At 30.9% G+C, this 20,256-nt stretch overlaps 2 protein-coding genes across 6 annotated transcripts in view; one reads left to right on the forward strand and one right to left on the reverse strand.

The window, feature by feature from the left end:
* Positions 1 to 1,489: 1,489 nt before the first annotated feature.
* Positions 1,490 to 20,256, reverse strand: part of LOC117104403 (protein transport protein Sec23A-like) — a 39,195-nt gene continuing 20,428 nt past the window's right edge. For all 4 annotated transcript variants that reach the window (XM_033245241.1, XM_033245242.1, XM_033245240.1 and 1 more), the window contains 8 exons: positions 18,895 to 19,065; positions 8,920 to 9,026; positions 8,193 to 8,424; positions 6,787 to 6,945; positions 5,879 to 5,965; positions 3,649 to 3,804; positions 3,313 to 3,378; positions 1,490 to 2,206 (listed from right to left, as the gene is read on the reverse strand). In XM_033245241.1, coding sequence (XP_033101132.1) covers positions 2,120 to 2,206; positions 3,313 to 3,378; positions 3,649 to 3,804; positions 5,879 to 5,965; positions 6,787 to 6,945; positions 8,193 to 8,424; positions 8,920 to 9,026; positions 18,895 to 19,065 — 1,065 coding nt within the window. In that variant the 3' untranslated portion in view covers positions 1,490 to 2,119. The remainder of the gene's footprint in view (positions 2,207 to 3,312; positions 3,379 to 3,648; positions 3,805 to 5,878; positions 5,966 to 6,786; positions 6,946 to 8,192; positions 8,425 to 8,919; positions 9,027 to 18,894; positions 19,066 to 20,256) is intronic.
* On the forward strand, positions 11,588 to 16,566 carry LOC117104404 (alpha-1A adrenergic receptor-like). 2 transcript variants are annotated; one of them, XM_033245245.1, is made up of 3 exons: positions 11,588 to 13,226; positions 14,665 to 15,488; positions 15,918 to 16,566. In XM_033245245.1, exons 2-3 carry the CDS (start codon positions 14,693 to 14,695, stop codon positions 16,271 to 16,273), a joined length of 1,152 nt encoding a protein of 383 aa, XP_033101136.1. In that variant the 5' UTR covers positions 11,588 to 13,226; positions 14,665 to 14,692; the 3' UTR covers positions 16,274 to 16,566. The 2 variants fall into 2 exon arrangements, with proteins under 2 accessions (XP_033101136.1, XP_033101137.1); XM_033245246.1 differs by lacking the exon at positions 11,588 to 13,226 and having other exon boundaries at positions 14,115 to 15,488.

Genomic DNA, 20,256 nt, shown 5'->3' on the forward strand with positions numbered 1-20,256 from the left:
TACAATATAAAGAATTGTTTAACAAAAAATATAAATAATATGGGCACCACTTGTTGTTATATATTATACATTAATCCTTCGATGGGCACCGCTACTGCAGGTGTTATTATATTTTATATATTAATCCTTAGATGGGCACTACTGCAGGTGTTATTATTTTTTTGTATATTAATTCTTAGATGGGCACCGCTACTGCATTAATGGTACCACTGCTGCAGGTGTTAGTTATATTTTATACATTAATCTTAGATGGGCACCACTACTGAAGTTTATGGGCACTGCTGCTGCTAGCAGGATCCGGATCCTGCTAACCGTTAGCTGCCGTGTGAGAACATAGCCGAAGTCTATTTTACGAACCAGTCGAATGAAAATAATACTCAACGAAAATTCGTACTCAACGAAATGAACCAGTCGAATAAGCCCAAAGAAAAGAAATTGAGTATGGGACGCCAAATAATTAGGTATGGCGCGCAATAAAGAGTGAGCAACCTAAAATTAGGGCCTGGAACCCAGGCTACTCTCAAACTAACACTCAGCTTATTATTATTAGCTTCACATCCTTTTAAAAAACAGACGCAAAAGTAAATAAATTCTAAGAAACAAGTTGTAGAATTATATAGCTTGTTTTTATTGTTCACATTCACATTAAATGTTTTATGATTACATATGTATTGATATATGTCAAATGCACAACTTTCTAAAAAAAATAATAAACAAGTGATTAAATCCAATACCTCTTTACAATGACAAAGACCAAAAACAAACAGAAAATGACTACAGAACATAAATATAGAAAATTCTTCACAAATAGACATAACATTACGGTATGTAGGCATATTCCTACAGCAATATGTATTTGCAGGTTGTTTATTAACTGTCATACTTTTGTAATAAAAATCAACTAGATAGTTTTCATAATAACCAAAGACACAGGTAACTAATGAAACACACAGTAAATCACCTGAAGGACTTCAATATGTAAATAAAAGTGTGTGGTTTGATAATAATAATAATAATAATAATAATAATAATAATAATAATAATAATAATAATAATAATAATAATAATAATAATAATAATAATAATAATAACGGTGGACTTATAAGGTGCATACTGTCATGACCTTGATAAAGTGTGTTAGTTTGTAAAGTGTTTTCTAAAGCATTTTTAAAGTTTAAATAAAACCAATACCCACACCTTAATGTAAAGTCCCACATAAGGATGAAAAAGTGTGAGTGCAAGTGGGATATCCAAGCATGAACATCCGAGATTGGTCTGAATGTGTTTCAAACCACAAGGTTAAGAGTGTGAATGGGAAATCAACAAACCAAATATGAATGCATCATGTAAACATGTCATGTTGCTCATACTTGCTGAAAATGCCTAATTAAAAATTATTTTTCATTATTTTATTATTACATTACCTTAAGTTAAGTTCAAAACAAGTACACAAGGTTAAAAATAAGCTTTTGTGAAAATAAGTTTGTGAAAATGACAGTACTGTAATTCGAGAGTTGAAACAAAATTTTTACTGACATAGGAGAAGAAAGGATGTTGTACCCTGATAATTTTGCTTACGTAAATCATACTATCGATTACTATCTTCTTACATCAACAGTGTTACATAGACAGCTTTTATAATCAGGTCATTATGGTTAAATAGGTGGCCCAATTAATGTCATCAACAGACAAGCAAAAGTATATTTTAATACATTGTCAAGCTAAGCACACTGACCTTCAGATAAATTGCCTACTAAGAACCAGATATTAGTAAAAACTAATATGTGTAAAATTCTATTATGCCTATAGTCCCAGAATTATAATGACATTTCTTAGTATTTTTTTTCTGGGATGAAAAATACATCTTACTGTACATCACAACTATTCTTGCTATTATTGTATAAAGAAGCAGGATTATATATGTAAACAATTTTAGATACAATTATAGATATGTTTATGAATTTCAGAGTATCATTCGTTCCAATTATTTTTTCACCTTTGACCTTAAGCAACATGTAAATGATCAAGCGTCTGCAGAAAGCATGTTTTGTGAGTGCATGTGCCATGAGTTGCACATGCTTTAACATAACTACTGTATAAATAATCAGAGCATCTTCTTTTACGATTGAGTTACAGCTAATTTCTTAAGGTGATCCATAAATACTTGAAGGCTAACATCATCTGTGAGTACATATGAGCCACCATCCTATATAAAAAAAAATTGAGAGTTTTAATTAAAGATATGAAAACTACTCAACAGTTAATATTGTTATTATCAATATTAAAGATGTATTGTCCCATGGAAAATACCAAAATAAAAAAAAAAAATAATAATTTTTAAAATAAACTTGTAAAATAAACGTTTATTTAACTTAAACATAGAAATTAGTGTATTCAATGTTTGCCCATAATAAAAAAAAAAAAATGATAGAAACAATGGAAGTGATTTAATAATTTTTAATATCATTATCAAGTATAAAAAATAGGGCACACATTTGTTAAATTCAAAAGTTTCAATGCCCAAGTTAACATAGTACTGTAATGGAATTTGTATATTACTGCAAAATAAGCAAGTTAATTTCAAATTATTATTTATGATTTTTTTTTTTTTTGTCATTTTCGAAGGGCTAATACATCTTTAATATTATTCTATGTCACTGTTAATTATAATTTATATCCATAAATGTTAAGATTATTCAGAGTATTACTTTCAACATTGTATTCTTCTTGTTACTGTACTTGTAAAATAACATTAGTTCATAAATCATATTAATTTTTCTATATATAAATTTATTACAGGAATTTTCAATAGTTTGCTTGTATTTTTTAAGTAATACCATGAACTAGAGGGCGTCCTTCAAAAGTCGAGTTTCAAACTCTATTCAAATTCTAATGGAGTGCCCCCTCTTGTGGTAGCACTTTTTTTTAATGTTTCATTGCGTCCATACAAGATCAGCGGTCCAAAAAAATTATAATTTTATTGACATATTTAAATATAGTGTAGATAAAATGTTTCTGCATGTTTTTTAAAATATAAACCTAGATGTTTACACTCGGAATAAAATAATTATTGTAAATTTAGTTTAAAACTCAACAGAAAAAAAAATCACATATACAAAGGGAACAAAACAAGTTAGAAACAAATATCACTGCTGCTCATCACATTTTGACACATGTACTACACGTTTTCACTATTCTCAATGAGGGAGAAAAACCATACATGGTAATGACAGTGATATTCATCAATGAATGGTACTTGTCAGGGTGTTTAATAGCTTAACAAAACTACCTTTTTCCTCCTAAATGACCTACCTGTCCATATCCGTACATGTTGTTGTGTGTTTGCGATGGGTTTACACGGCAGAGCAAGAATCTTGCCTATTCAAAAAAGGAGACAAGAAAAGATGACTTTTAAACAATTTACTTAATAGAACACTTTTATAAAAATATATTAATTTACATTGATTAAACAAACTTCTACTGTGAATGTAATCAAACAAACAAATCTGATATTGAGGCTTTTTCCTGTTTTGCCAAACAGGTTTATTTACTACAAATTTTCTTTAACCAATAACACATTGAAACAAGATCAAATTATTTCATAATTCCCATGATGTACAATGAAAAAAAGCAGGTGACAGGACTTACCTGGCTGCTTCCTTGTGAACATTGGATGTAACGAGGCATTGGGAAGCGGTTCTGAAGAATTTCCTGGGCATCGTCAATAGGAGCTTGTAGGAGTTGCTTGAAGTTTTCATGGCCAGGCTGGTCTTGGTATTTGGCTTTGTACCATGAATCAATGGTCTGTAATTAGAATTGGAAACAAATTCTTATAAAGTATTCTTAAGTTGCATTCGCATTTCCGAAATGCTAAACACCAGCGTCCCCATTCTTTTTCCCCATTCTTACACACTGATTCATTTTTCTGATTGGTTTCATTAGCCTCCAATCAGAATATTTGGTGTGAATGCAACTTTACACCTTTATTTGCACATGTTCAATTGGCCTACTTCCTTTGGAAGTAAATGGTAGAGGCTCACTCCACGAATTCAAGAATTTGATTTCTGTGATAATAGCTATTATGATTAAAATGATTAAAATATTTACTGTACAGTAGCTTGGTACAATGAATTATGAATAATATATAATACATTCACAGAAGCAGATCCAGACATTCAAACCGTTCGCCATGGCGAAGGTCATGGTGAGAGATAAAAATAAATATGATATTGATATTCTGATACTGAACTGAATATATCAATTATTGGATCTGAATTTTTAAAATAATTCTTAAAATAAAAAATATTTGTTTGCTCAGCCTATTTGGAATATGCGTGGGATTTTATTCTCTTAAAAAGTGAATCACATAGCTTTTTCATAGCTTTTTCTTTGTTAAAATTCTGAAATCCTGAGTTAGATGACATTTGTTTGCTAAACAAATGCTAGAGTATATTTTGCCCTATATTTCAACCAGATGCCGGATAGGCTTATATTTATAAAAAAAAACAAATAAAATATACACACTCCAAAAACCATTTTATGTCTGAAAGTGTTATTTCTGCTGAGCGTCCATGGTTATTTTAGACATTAAAATAATATATCATCTTTTAGTAAATAGCTGTGTTCTTAGGAAGCTATATTTTCCGGTGTCACTTTGATATTTTTCCCTGCGCTACCAACATTATGTGCAAGAATGAAAAGCTCCTGACCGGTTATTAAAGTATATATTAAGAATAGTATCCTTAAATTTCAAAACATCTCATGGTTTTAGTCGTGGGTGTTAGCAGACAACAGCTGTAGTATATACTGTTTTTTAGATCAGATATTGTTAACACTGACTTCAACGATATGATATTTTATTAGATTTTCTTTTAAAATCGATATTGAACAATAATCATATTGATATGCTGATACATATTGAAGAGTCCAGATAAAATTTTTTTAATTAATTTTCTTCACTGCATGGTAAGTCATTTGTTGTATTTGTATCTTTTTGTTTATGAAGTCAAGCAGACGTTTGAATGAACACAATTCGTTGATGAAGCACACATATGCTTTACTGATTTAATTTGTTTTCGTTTTGTATAGCTTTTTTAAAGCCTAAAATTTCGAGTACGATGATATTTGCTTACTGTAGAATATTTTGCCCAATTTCCACCCAGGTTACATATATTCATCCAACATTTGTTTTCTATTTGACAGAACAAACACAAATTACGCTCACTCTGCTCAAGAACCCGCCCTCTACTTGTCACTATTGAAGTATTGGGTGAAATTTACATTATATAGTTGTTACATTCAAAACTACTATGAATACAAAATACCTATTTTGATTTCTTCCTAATAAATTGTCTTTTTAGACATTTATTATTAATAATACTAAATAATAATATTATTATTAAATAGTATATACTATACTGCTAGATAGCATTTAATATTATTAAATAGTATATACTATACTGCTAGATAGCATTTAATATTATTATTAAATAGTATATACTATACTGCTAGATAGCATTTAATATTATTATTAAATAGTATATACTATACTGCTAGATAGCATTTAATATTATTATTAAATAGTATATACTATACACTGCTAGATAGCATTTGCTAAAATTAACTACATCTGCTTGAAAGCATGATTCACATGAAGGTATTAAAAGAATTATGGCAGATGCAAAAGTAAAATTATTATGAACTATGAATTTATGAATGTTATATAATAGTCAGATAGAGCTGTGTTAATCTGATAAAACACGGGTAGCACCTTATAAACTAACTTCAATTATTCATTACACAAGCTTTCGTCAACAGCTCCATCAGGTGTTTATGAATGTTGAATTTTGACGAAAACAATATCATAATAAAGACTTACCTCTCCATGGAAAATGAGGATCTGGAAGAATGTATCCATAAGGAGAATCCGGTCTGGCATTATGCTGCTGCTATCAAGGAGCACAGGCTGTGAAGATAATTAAATGAAACATTGTATCACTATTGAGTATTCAGTTACTCATTAAAAGAGTACTTGGCATAGCAGATGCAACTCATATTATGAACCACAAAGGTGGGGTTCGAATCTCAAACTGATATTTGCCTGTGATCTTCAGCTCTGTCCACACTATAAAAAATGTTGTATGTTGGATTGGGGGGGGGGCCCAAGCTTACCAGGGAGGCTAATATTTTTCACAAATAATTACTATCATGGGCACTCAATAGTGGCGTCGGTCCCCTCGATACTGACAGGCCCCCCCTCCTAAAAAAAATGTTTGCGGCTTCGTGCTCGTACTTTGGGGCCCACACCAACCCTTGCCCCTGTTACACTTTCTCCTCTTGATGGCCCTGTGCCATATACAGTAATGATGTGCCTATATATGGTCATGTGATGTCATCATGACCATATTTAGTCATAAAGCTTAGTCCAGAAATACAGTATTAGACATCTATCAAGAAATCATCATCATTGACAGTTTATTATAATGTTTGCTTCTTCATGACGACAAAAAATTGAATAAAGCATATGGCATGTGAATGGCGATGATGATATTTCTTTTCATGATTGTCTCACTACACATTAAAAAAATCAATGCTAATCAAACAATCAACCAAATTCTATATGTAGACAACTGCTTAAATTCAACAAGAATAACACTAAAATGAGTCATTCATATTTTATATAATATATACTAATAGCAATATTACTTTTGAAAGATTGGTGGTAGTTTTTTCTAAGAAATATCACCAAAATCAACTGCTCTACACTGATGAAATAATCTGACTTACTTCTGTGCCATTAAATGAGTAGGCATACAAGATTGGCTGGATCATGACAAGACACTGTGTCAATTCCTCTCGCAGCAATGAATGTCGATAAAATGCGGTCTCATCCGGACTGTTGTTGAAAACTTGAAGAAACTGTGACCTTCTTAAGTGAAACATGAACTGTGGAAATAAAAATACAAGATACAAATAAGTAGAGTTTGGTAGTTACCTATCTGATAAGGAAAATGTTATTTAAATAAATGCCACAGGGTGTTTATTTGAATAAATGCCCCAGGGTGTTTATTGTTGAGAAGGGTTATTGAGGGGGTGTTTATTCGAGGGAGGAATTTATTCAAGAGATATTCATTCAAAAAGTAGCAGTAAGAATGAATTCAGAGGATTTCAAAGTGCCTAAACATGAAGAGGAGAGCAAACTTGAAAGTCAAAAAGAGATAGGTTGCAGGTATCAGCATTATATTATATATAATACTTATACCTGTTAAGTATCATTATTATATTATATATTTTGAAATTCCTGAAACCAAGCATAAGGCCAAGTTTTGAAGCAACCCATGCAATAATGTAATCTATGATGAGTTATGATGTGATGAATGCAAGAACAACTTCATATATCTACGAATCTTCTTAATATTCAATACATGAAAGTTGACTGAGTTTTTAAGTATGTAGTGTAGTTGATTAATATTATAATTAGAATGGAATAGAAATCTTTCTTTATTCTGGATACTCAGTCAGTATTGTTACACTGTTCTTCCCTGAGGTTCAGGGTATTATTTTAAACAACATTATATTACAAAATAAAATCAAAAGAAAAATGCATAAATATATATATATATGTATACATACATAGACACACACACATATATATATATGTGTGTCTATTTTATATATAGATTATATAAATACAAGAAACAGAAGAGAAAAACAAAAGGGTGAATTAAATGAGATTTTTAAAGGATTGTAAGGAAAGTGAATGGATATTGCTACGAAGGTCTGATGATAGATTATTCCATAATTTAACAGAAGGATATTTAAAAGTTCTTTTTTCCAAAATCATTTCGCCATTGTGGTAAGATTAAAGTGTTTTTCAATTTCCTTATTGTATTTATACTATGGTAAGCATCAATTGATTTTTAAAAATTAGTTAAATATTCAGAAACAGTGCCTGATAAGCATTTAAATGTCATTAAAAGAATATTATGTTCCCATAGTCAGTAACATTGATTTTTCAACATGTCATGCACTGACCAAGTTCTCAGTGCCAATTAGGAACATAAGACGATGAGTCAATTTACTTAAAATTTACACATCCACTAATAACAGAAGATATATTACTATAAACAGAATGTAAAAAGGGGTAGTTAGACAAAGAAAAGATTACAACCCTGCATGCATTTACAACCTACCTGTGGATAAAGGGAGAAGTTGTCAGCAAACTGGAATGAGTTGGGATCATCTTTGTGATACTCGCCAAACTTTTGGCAAAGCCGGATCAGATTTCTGTCAAGCCAACGCAATACATCGAGTCCTTCCTCATTCTCTGCCTTGTAAGTTGCCATACGAGCCATCAGCACACAAGCAGCCTCCTGATCAAACCCAGCAGCTATATGCTGTATATTGGTTGCGGCATCAGCCCAACTATAAGTAAGATAAACACCTTTATTGGTTTGCATAAAATAAGATTTAAAGTATAATAGAGGCAGTACAGCTAACAAAGATTTATTAATCAACTATTAATAAATCAGCCTCATGAGGGCAGTATAATAGAGGCAGTAGAGCTAAAAAATCAATTAATCAATCAGCTGAGTATTTCTAGAACTCCTAAGATATTCATTCTCCAAAAAAGATCCTGATTGACAGGAGAGCAAAATGAAATTTCATAATTTATAATTTCATAATCTTTTTCTGTCATGGATTGCCACTGCTGGAATAAAGTGTTTGCATGCCGCTTCTATGTCTCATTCACTCACTCTCTGGAAGATATCTCAGAAGATATTTTTGCCACTGTGGGTTCTCATAACCACTTATGTGGTATACCGTACATATAAACTACTTGTTTATTCAACATACAACCTTCAAACAATAACTTAAATAATGAAGTATTTAAATTAATTAACAAATTAGAGTACATACTTTCTTGCTAGTGTTGTTACACGTACACGTCGTTGTCCGCTTGAATGCTGGTATTGCGTTACAAATTGTATACATCCACGTCCACCTTGCGGTATAGGAGCTGAGTGCTAAAAAGAGCATAAAAACAACATTGAGGGTTCATACCATTTAAAAGATTGTTTCTCAAAAAAAGAAAATCCCTCCAATAACTGCTGCACAAATACGATTTTCTCTCTCAGGGATGGAGTTATAGTGGGCAGGGCCACCTAGCCTTGAAGTTTTCCACCCAATCTAAAGCTAATTTAATGTCCTTCCACCCACCATTATTAACCCACTTCCCATCCTTAAAATCCACTTTAATTATTTAGAGTTTACCAATATTCACATTTACTTAAAAAATGTCTACCATCCACCCTTAGTTTTCTTACAACCAAAGATAATAGAAATACAAGATAGAGTTCTCCATACAAAAAAGTGTTCCACCTTGTTCCACCGAAATGCATGGTGGGAATACGAAAAATGGGATACAGCTGGATCTAAAAAAACTTGTGCCAAACTTTCGTTACCAAGTCGTCGTGTATTTTATTATTAATTCTCAACAAAGATACTAGATATAAAAACCAACTGGAATAGACACCCAGACAGTGACATCGGTGAATACATAACCTCCTTGGTGGCGGTAGAAATCATTGCTATTATCCAAATAATACGCAAAACAATTAAAGCATAATCATGAATCAGTAAAGAATAAAACAATAATACAGCGCAGAATTGCATGGCCAGACGCACTCTTAGTGAAAAAGTTTTCCTCCACTAGTGGAAAAGGAAGGGCGCCTTTTGCGTCCGGATATACTTAGCAACAGAAGGGCGCCCTGTACGTTGGGCACGAAGTATAGGAAACTTGCATGGTTAAAAAGAAGGGCGCCGCCTACGTTGGGCACGACTTCCGCCTCATTTATACAATGCGAGAACTCTATCTTATATTTCTAGTATCTTTGTTACAATTACAACCCTGTTTAATTTGAATACAGTACAATACAATATATCTTTATTCATCCTGCATGGGGAAATTCAATAAAAGGATCTGGATTACAATGCTTAAAAAGATTTAAAAACATTAAAAAAACATTACGTCATAAATGGGTCTGATTTCTTACAGATCAATAATGCTAACATAACCTAGCATCAAGTAAAATTGGCATATGTACAGAACATGCACTGGCATGTACAAAACATGCACTACCATTTGAACAAGCTCCAATATTTTGTAATACATAAGCACCTCATCCTGAAGTTGCCAACAATTTTATAACTGAAAAAAATTATTTGATTACAACTATCTTTATTGTTGGAACAATTTTGTTGTAAAAACAATTTTATAAGCACCATGGCACTTATTAAATCATTTACAATAATTACTTTTTTTTGCATAGTGCTTTCAACTGATTGTCTTTATAGCACTTCATGTTAAAATAGAAACAGGAACAATCATCTTGTACATATTGTTTTCCTTTTATGCTACCATTTAATGCAATGAGCATGTGGCTCCTACTTTTTCAAAAATAATAATTGCAATCAGTTGCAAATCCAGGAATTCAAATAGAGGGTGACCGGGTAAAGACTTTCTCAAATAGAGTCTACAGTAGAACATCTAAGCCCTACTAATTGCAATCAGTTGCAAATCCAGGAATTCAAATAGAGGGTGACCGGGTAAAGACTTTCTCAAATGGAGTCTACAGTAGAACATCTAAGCCCTACCATCGTTAAGCTGAGGTAAAAAAACTTTATAATTACAGCACCTCTAGGTGGTCGGAAATGGCACTCTCAGACCTAAAATAGAAAAATATTTTAATATTTTCCTATTTCCTCCTTTTTTTCCCCCCTAATTTTGAAAAATTTAGGAGGGAGGGGGGAGGGTGAGCCGGCTCCCTCACCCGCCACTGACAAAGATGATAACATAATGGTGGTAGTAGTGGTAAGTAGTGGTGCTGCGTAGTGGTAATGTTGATGATATTATGGAAGCTAAAACCAGCGGTGTAAAAACATACACAAACGCATGCGCTTATAGGACGACATGTTTATGAGAGGCGCACATATTCTTGGCCCTGTTCTGATTGGTCAGTTGTTAAGCTTGATTGACACTCCAGAAAATTCTAATCCATAGCCTATGACAGCAAACCTTTTACTAACTAAAACAATTCCATTCCGTAAGCATTGTTATAAAGTACAACTGCGCCCTATGGAAGAACACAGGTTACCCAGTATAAAGAAGATAAATTTAATATAATTTAAAATGTACTGCACAGCATAATTATTAGTAATATTACTTGCTAATATTTAAAAAAATGAAAAATGATATTGAACATTAAAGAGTCATTAGTGTTCAGTTAGCAATATTTTAAAAAATAAAAAAAAAAATATTAAAGATTTTGTACATAATTAAAGACATTGTAAAATGCACTTAAATTAATTGAATAAAAACCATTTGATAATGTTTAAATAAGTAGCCTCTGGCTCAAATATCAAATAATGATATTGAACATTAAAGAGTCATTAGTGTTCAGTTAGCAAGCTTTAAAAAGATCAGGAAAGTAGATTGACCTCAATCATTCTAATCTTTTTCCAATAGAAATCACAAAAGAAAGAGTTGCATATTGGATTTCTGAAGGTCATAATAACAAGTCTCAACACTACATTGAACTAATATTTTAAAACTTTTGATGCATTTGAAATACTGATGAAGCCTAAAGACACATTGTGTTTTTATTTATTTTCACGCCGCATCTGAATATAAATATGAATATGAATTGTAGAAATGTTATTTTAAAAAGTTTGCATCTACAGGTATGTTTACATAAGAAATTGAGGAAAAGAAAACAGGAAATCAAATTTTTAACATACTTGCTCCTTAGGCCTATGAATATCATACCTATTTCCTAGTCATTCTACAGTATACACACCAATATCTGGCTACATCACCTAATACTCCGGAAAGGAGCGGCAATATTATTGCTGTTAAGAAGCAACAAAAGGAAGGATGCGATTTTTTTTATTAGGCCCACGTCTGCTCTTCTACAATACTTTTGCTCTCAGTGCCCTTTATAGTGATTATCTTTTACGATTATCACTCATACTTTTTATTTAAAATTCTATGTTATGGTTGTCAACAGGCCTATTTTATAAAATATACCCCATTAAATTAATGTTATTTAAACTTGTTTAATAATGGAGGAATAAATTGAGTATATACTTACAGCATTCATCCATGGTTTATCAGTATTAACATTACTGTATATGTTACCTTACCATTATATAAATTATGTGGATTATATATATATTTTTATATTACTAACTTAATTTCTTATTGTTTTAACATTCTCTTGACAATTATGGTGACAGAGACAACTATGGTGTATACAGAATACTTAAAATTTACAGAATTTTAATGTTTACAGTGCCCTAATATTGTTGTGTAAACTCACCAAAAACGTTATAACGATTTGCTTCATGACTCAGATATTATCTTTGGCATATGAGCTCAACTCAAAAGAATATTTTAGCCCTTTAAACAAATTAATTAAGATCTACAGTATGGCATTATTTTAACAAGCATATTCCTTTACTTGATGAAAATGCCAAAAATCCTATAATTACAAGATTGTATATTATTTTAGATAAAAGTCCTGTCCAGACTATCAATTTTATTTTGAAATGCCTAAATATGGTCATGATTACATCACATCTTGACCATGTATAGGCACCTCATGACCATATATAGGCACATCATGACTATATATGGGCATACAAAAGTTTTTTGTCTAAGAAAATTTGACAGTCTGGACAGAGCATAAGAACTAATATCATTCAAAATTCAGAGCCAACAAAAAGATGACAAAAAACCAATTTTTGTAATTTACAGAATCCCCATTTTTTTTCTTTAAAAAAATTTTTTAAAAAATCATGGTGGATAAAAATTTTCCATATATTATCTGAAGAGGAAACTGATTTACTCATTAATAAAATTGATATGTCTGACTGACCTCCAATCACCTCGCATACTTATTAATTTGCTATTAACAGACTAAAGTTATCCAATACAGCAAACAATAGTTGCCATCATATGCGCATCCCAATCAACAACCGGTATGCAAATAATATTAAAATTGATCAAGCACAGGAATCATCCAATGAACATCAACTCAAGTATCTCATTCCACAGTATAAATATAGTTAGTAAATGAATGCATAGGCCATTGACACAACAGACACACACTCTGTGTGAATATTATTACGGTCATCAATTATCTAGGAGAAACCTGGAATAAAAAGTAAGTAAATTATTTGGACTACCAACATTTAGCAAGTTAAACGTCCTAACTAAACAAAATTCACTCATACAGACAATTTGGTATCTTGGTAGGAATTATATTTTGGGAAGCATTGGAAGTGTCTCCTAAAATTGTTGTGCCATTTGAAGTAGGAATTTAGTGTCATTATTGGGTTTATGGAGTTGTGTTTTAGTCCTAACAGCAATTACTGTTAATGCCTTGCAATATTTTTAAAATAATTTTTTAAAAAGATTTTTAAAAATGCTATTTGCTCACTTAGGGAAGTTTTAAGCAGAAAAAGTTTTAAAATGTTCCATTCCTTAACATATATTTTTATATTTATAATTCTTCATTTTTACATATTTCCAAATAACATTATTTATTTCCTAATTATATATAAAATGATTATACATATATTCTTAATGGTTACGGTATACCATTTTCAACCATGGAGAATCGGTAGACAGTGATTTGGCTTTTGGTAATACAGTGGGGTTGTTAAGATCGCCCCTCTTTGTATGTGTTGGCTTGTGTTTGGCACTAGTATTTTCTTTTTTCCTTGACGACAAAATATATAAAAAAAATAAAAAATGGAAAGCTAAGCAGATAAGAAAATTTTACATATAAATCCTTCTCTGTTGCATTCAGCATGTAACAAGTTCATAAACGCAGAACTTCAAAGTTTAAGATTTTGGGCATTTCTCAGGCAGAAATCATCAATCATAAAAAATTGTTGTTTGAACATTAAATATGGGGAAAATAACAATGTGGCATGATGAATAGATATATAAAAGTTATAATTTTAGTGCAATAAAATAGATTTCAAACATTCCAGCATGTTTTGGCCATTATCTCCTTAACAAGATTTGCGAGGAGTGACTGGTTTGGCTTGTCCTTGCCACATATTTCAATTATTAATAATCATATATTATCAGCATTTGACCAATTTTTGTTAATTAATTAGTATGGGATAAACGATTCAGATTTGTAAGTTAATGTTTCTATTATTTTTCATTATGTATTTTTTTTAGTTAAGCTGAACAACATATTAACATTTATATTTTAATTATTAATACCAATTTTTGTTGTAAATGTAGCAATAAAAATAATGATGCTACCATTTAACAATTAATTAAATAATTACTATGACAACTAATTATGTAATTTTAGATATTAATTTTCGGTTCAAATTTTAAAAAATTATACACCAGTCAATGCTAAATTGCATAATATTTATGCACTGTAAGCTTACTACCAATCTTAAAGGGGAAATGGTTGAAAAACAAAATACTAGAAAAATGTCACACTTTTTTTGTGTGTGTAAATTCAGCACTTTTAAATTTAAAAAGTATATATGTTTAAAAATAATTTGAAATTTAATATTTATCGAAATTTTATACTAATATATTGTTATACATTTTCCCAATTTCTAATTTAGGTCAAACAAAGATGGCAGTTGTTATCTGATGAAATTAATTGAAATGACAACAAATTTTGCTGACATGACCCTGAGCAAAGAGTGGGAACAAAACCACCTTGATATGCAAGTAGACAATAATGACACACAACAAACAACATTTGATGAAACATTCCTGATTGCTTATTTTACGTTCTTATTATTCATTGTCACTCTGGCATTGTCTGGCAATCTCATGTTCATTCTCGTTACGGTATTTTCACCACAATTACACAACGTCACCTCGTTCATTGTGGCGCATCTTGCGTCTGTGGATTTGATCTTGTTGTTTGTTATTACCTGCGACACTATTAACTGGATCTTAAACTCACTCGATAAAGTTTTGTTAATATGGTGCAACGTAATTGGAACTATGCTTACTCTGTGTTATTCATTAAAGACATGGAACCTAATGATTCTATGCATTGATCAGCATATATGGATAAATAAGCCACTCAAGTACCATCAAATGGTGACAAAACAAAGGATTATTAAAATCATATCAACTTTATGGATACTTAATATATTGATTGTAAGTTTACCATTGTTAACTGGAAATAATTACACGTTTCATAAGGATACATTATCTTGCTTGCCTCATCCAAAAAAAGGAATTCAAACAATAAATTTTATATACAGTATTTTTATCCCAATTGTCATTTCAAGCGGATTTTACATACAGGTTGTGAAGTCCACCTGGAAGCAGGCAAATAGACGCGTGATAATATGTAATAAAATAAACTGTAGTTATGTACGTCGAACAAAAACTGATAAGGATATCATCAAATGCTTAGTACTTACTGGGGGTAAGTTAAAGGTTTTTTTATTTACTTTTATTTTATCAACATTTTAGAGATAATAAAAACAATTATATTTAACAACTAACAAATTTCGAAACACAATATTATTTTCTTAAGTATTTGATCCATTATATAGAAGTATATCCAGTGACAAGCAAACAAAAAAGCCACACTTCACACTGTCTTCAAAATTGGATTACACTATATAAAAAAAACCCAAACATTAAATCATATTACTGTTGCACAACAATTTTTATATTATTATTACTATTATCAGATATTATTCTCCTGAAGACAACTGAGGCGACTCAATCGAAAGGTCAAGACATTCTCAACCAACAACAGTTCTTTTCAGAACTATCTACTTGGTGTACCGCAAGCATTAATATATATTACTATTATCATAATAATTTTCTGTGTTTTTTTTAATTACAGGAGTATATATTCTGTGCTGGATTCCAGGACTTTTCACATCTATGTTGGCATTGATTAGTGTTCACATATCACCGTATATCCGTCCTGTTTCACAAACCATCATGTGTTTAAGTATGGCGATTGTACCTATAGTGCAATATATATACAATACAAAATTCCAAAAAGCTGCTAAACAATTATGGCATCGTTTATTTGCAATGCACTCGTGCCGGCCAAGAAACAGAATAAGAGATCTTAAATTAGAGGAGCAAAGACAATACACTGAAAATGAAGTTTGCAAGACTCGTTGTGAGCAAGTCGCGAGTAAGCCGTCTAGTACACAGCAGCTAGTAGGAGATACAACACTGAACATATAGAATATATAATTAATTAATTATGCATTAATTTATTATTTTTTTTAAATTTCACATCAGCGATACATACATCAATTAAAAAATGTAAAGGAGCTTCATAGAATATTGCTCAATGAGGATCATGGACTGGTGTCTCAGGCTTTACACGACATTGTTTTAGAAAAATGGATATTCAATAAGTTTCATATTATTGAAAGAGAAAAAGAGAAAAAGAGGGCCAAGAAGGCTTGCATATTGAGAATATTCCACATTTGTTCTACCTTTACTCTTAAAATTGCTAAGCTTTTAAATAAAGTGTATCAATATAATATATTGCAAGTCAAAAATTAAGTTAAAGATGTATTGTCCCATGCTAAATACCAAAAAAATCATAAAAATATTTTTTGAAATTTATAACTTGCCCATTTTGAAATAACATAAAAGTTATCAACTTGAACATAGAAATTAGTGTATTTAAAAAATGTCTACTCATCAGTTAACAGCGAAAAATGATAAAAACACTTCCAGTCACTGGAAGTGTTTTATTATTTTTATTATAATTTTTTGGTTTAAAAATCAGGGTACACATTTTTTAAATTCAAACATTTTTATGCACAATTTAATAATTTGTATGCTATTGCAATATGAGCAAGTTTATTTCAAAATTATTTTTTATGATTTTTTGACATTAGCAAGGGACAATACATCTTTAAAATTGTCTTCCTCTGGTATAATTTTCAATATCTTATGTCGAAGTAAGTCAGTAGTATTTATTGTCAATGAGTGTCCTGCTTTGTTGTTCTTGTTGCCTTATGATAAATCATCTAGGTCTGTCTCAATATACTAATTATGAATAAACTATATAAAATTTCTAATCAATCATCTTATATTTATGATTTAATATCCATATGGCCTTCAACTACATAATACCAATCATAGAAAATTGCATACAGTAATGCATTAATTACGATATGCAATATGTTATTACTAATGTTCGAAAAAGAAAACAAAACATCATCGAAAGAATATTATTAAAATTTTGTGTGCTTTTATTGTTTGCTTTTAATTGTTGCTTGACTGTTCTTTGTATTTTTATTGTTCTTCTTACACCTATGTAAACATCAATGTAATTCAGTTTTAACTGCAAAGTTGAAAAATAAAATACTTGAAATGAATATTGACTTTTTCAAGTTTGATTTATCTTTTGAAAAGGCGAAATCTCAATTATGTGTGGATGTCATTAACAATAGGTCTTGATATTCTAAAGAGCCATTGCTTTATGTCTTTGATGACAGGTATAATGTCATTGCACGGCCAAGTATTATTGTATGACCAAGGCTCACCATATTACTAGGCTAAATTAATTAATTATTATTATTATTATTATTATTATTATTATTATTATTATTAATTTATTTATTTATTAATTTATTAATTTATTAATTTATTAATTAATTAATTTATTTATTTATTTATTTATTTATTTTTCTTTTTAAAAAGAAGAAAATCTAACACATTTACCGAGAAGCCAACTTCACAGTTACAGTATGCTAAGTTTTTGATCAACTTTGTTACATTTTAAAAGCCAATACGATAGGTGAATGGTTGTCAAGAATATTAATGCTGAAATTCAAAGACTGTTATATTTAGCTTCTATTATGTGTTCAGATAAAATAGATTTTTTTCAATGTTTTAAAATCCATAAAAAAAAACCAATTGGTATTGAAACTGAAGTATATTGCTGCTTCTGCTTATTTCATCTGCATGTGGACCCTACATAACATGTGCTTTGATTTACAACATACAGGTAACTACTAATTACTGGTTAGCCTGATAGACCGACAGATGGATAGATGGACTGATCGACCGACAATGCTAAGATAGATGTGAATAGTTGATGCAGAAATTAAGTTGGTGATGTAATATACTGTACTGTACGATTGAATTTTTTTAGGAATCGTGGAGCGCTTATTCAAAATTGAGGGGGCGCTTATTCAAACGGGGGGGCTTAACAATTTTCATGTTAGGAGGGGCGTTTATTCAAGAGGGGCGCTTATTCAAACATGGCGCTTATTCAAACAGGGCGCTTATTCGCACGAGTACAGTAATCACCCTTAATAAATAAGGGCACAAAATAGTCTCCATGCTTTGATTATGGTGTAACCAAGAACCAAATATTTAGACTACATGGAATATACAAGTATCCTTTACCGGACATAGTCTTGAATAAAAGATTTTAAAGAAATGCCTATTTGAATCAAGCCTTCATTGTACAATACGTTTATCTATATTTAAACTATTGGTTATTACTTACAAAAAAAAACTCACACAAGATAAAATATTATGTGGGATACGTGCTAAATGTTACTGACTTTTGAAGTATTCTTCAGAAATACCATCACCTTCAAACAAGTGAATACTGTACACGACATTATAGACATGCATGATGTCACGTTCAATAAACAATGAATAGCTTATAGTATTTAAAAGGATCAATTCCAAAGACACTTGGCTTTCATTTGATAAATTGATCACCAGCAAATTTAAAATACATAACAGTATTTTTAAAAATACATTTGTTGACAAGAAAACTGCTTTCTAACCTATATATAAAAATAAGAAAAAGTATCAAAAATTAGACCTACCTGATTTACAACTTCAAAGAAGACTGCTGCGGTAGAGTTTGGATAAAGACCACAGAATTTCCACTGACAAGTCCCGCCCATTCCAATTTCAGTATCAGAGACACACGGACCTTTTAAATTGCTGGACACACACGGCCCAATTGCACCAGACACTTTTAACTCCCTGGATGTCTAAAATTTATAGAAGGATATCAGAGATACTCTGTCAAAATAGACCAATTCATATATTTAAGAAACAATTGATTAATTCATATTTCAACAAATATTGGGTTTCAGTGTTTTTAAGTCTAGCCTAATTATATATAGTCTAAATAGCAAGTGTGAGTATAAGTGTTTTTGAGGCATACTGTTGTTTTTAAAAACTGATAGAAAAAAAAACCAAATTTATTATTGTTATTTCTCAAGAAAGATTTTAATCCTTGTAAAAAATATAACAAAGCTTATAAATCCATATATCTAAACATTCTAATACCTCATTTTTCAGACTAATTCTGTTATGACAGTGATAGATAAGACAATTTTATGGTAGCCTGAATAGAGTAGTATGGCAGAGGTATGCTTTTTTGGATCTGAAAAAAATCTGAGAACTGGTAACAGACTATGCTCAGGGATGTAGTTTTGGTGGGTGGGACTATCTAACCTCGGAAGTTTTCCGCCCAGTCTAAAGATAATTTCGTGGCCTTCCACCTACCTTTAGTAACTCCCTTAGCCATCCTTAAATTTCACTCTTATTATTTAGAGTTTAAAAATGTTATCACCCACCCATTTTTAAAATGTCTACAACCTATCCTTAAGCTCTATCCACACTATCAAATTTACTTTGACAAAAAAATGTGACACGCCCATATATAGTAATGCTATGCCTATATATGGTCATGGTGTGATGTCATAATGCCCATATATGGGCATATCACACTTTTTTGTCACACAAAATTTGATAGTGTAGACAGAGCTTTAGTTTTCTGCAGCTACAACCCTGCATGCTCCATGAGCAATTTGGCCAAGGATCGGTGGGTGGTAGGATTGGATCAGCACTGATGTAATTGTCATATTTTTAATAATTCAAGTATCAGTCATAGAATTTATAGATCAGGGGTGGGCATAAAAGGGGTTATTTGATTTTACATTGAGGGCAGCACCCAAACTTCAATGTTTCCATTATGCTTCCAAAAATATTTAGCTTTAGCATCAGTTTTAATATTATTTTTTACAAACTACTGATGACGGGCAGTAAAAAAAATAAGGGGTTTTCTAGCCAAAGACTGTTGGCGGGCCACACACATAGGGATTCTTAATTTATTTTTGCGGGGTTAGAGAGCCAAAGTGAATATTTGATTTTACATTGAGGGCAGCACCCAAACT

The sequence above is a fragment of the Anneissia japonica genome, unplaced genomic scaffold (genome assembly GCF_011630105.1).
Source record: "Anneissia japonica isolate Jap-2015-1 unplaced genomic scaffold, ASM1163010v1 scaffold287818_len932483_cov186, whole genome shotgun sequence".
Lineage (NCBI taxonomy): Eukaryota > Metazoa > Echinodermata > Crinoidea > Comatulida > Comatulidae > Anneissia > Anneissia japonica.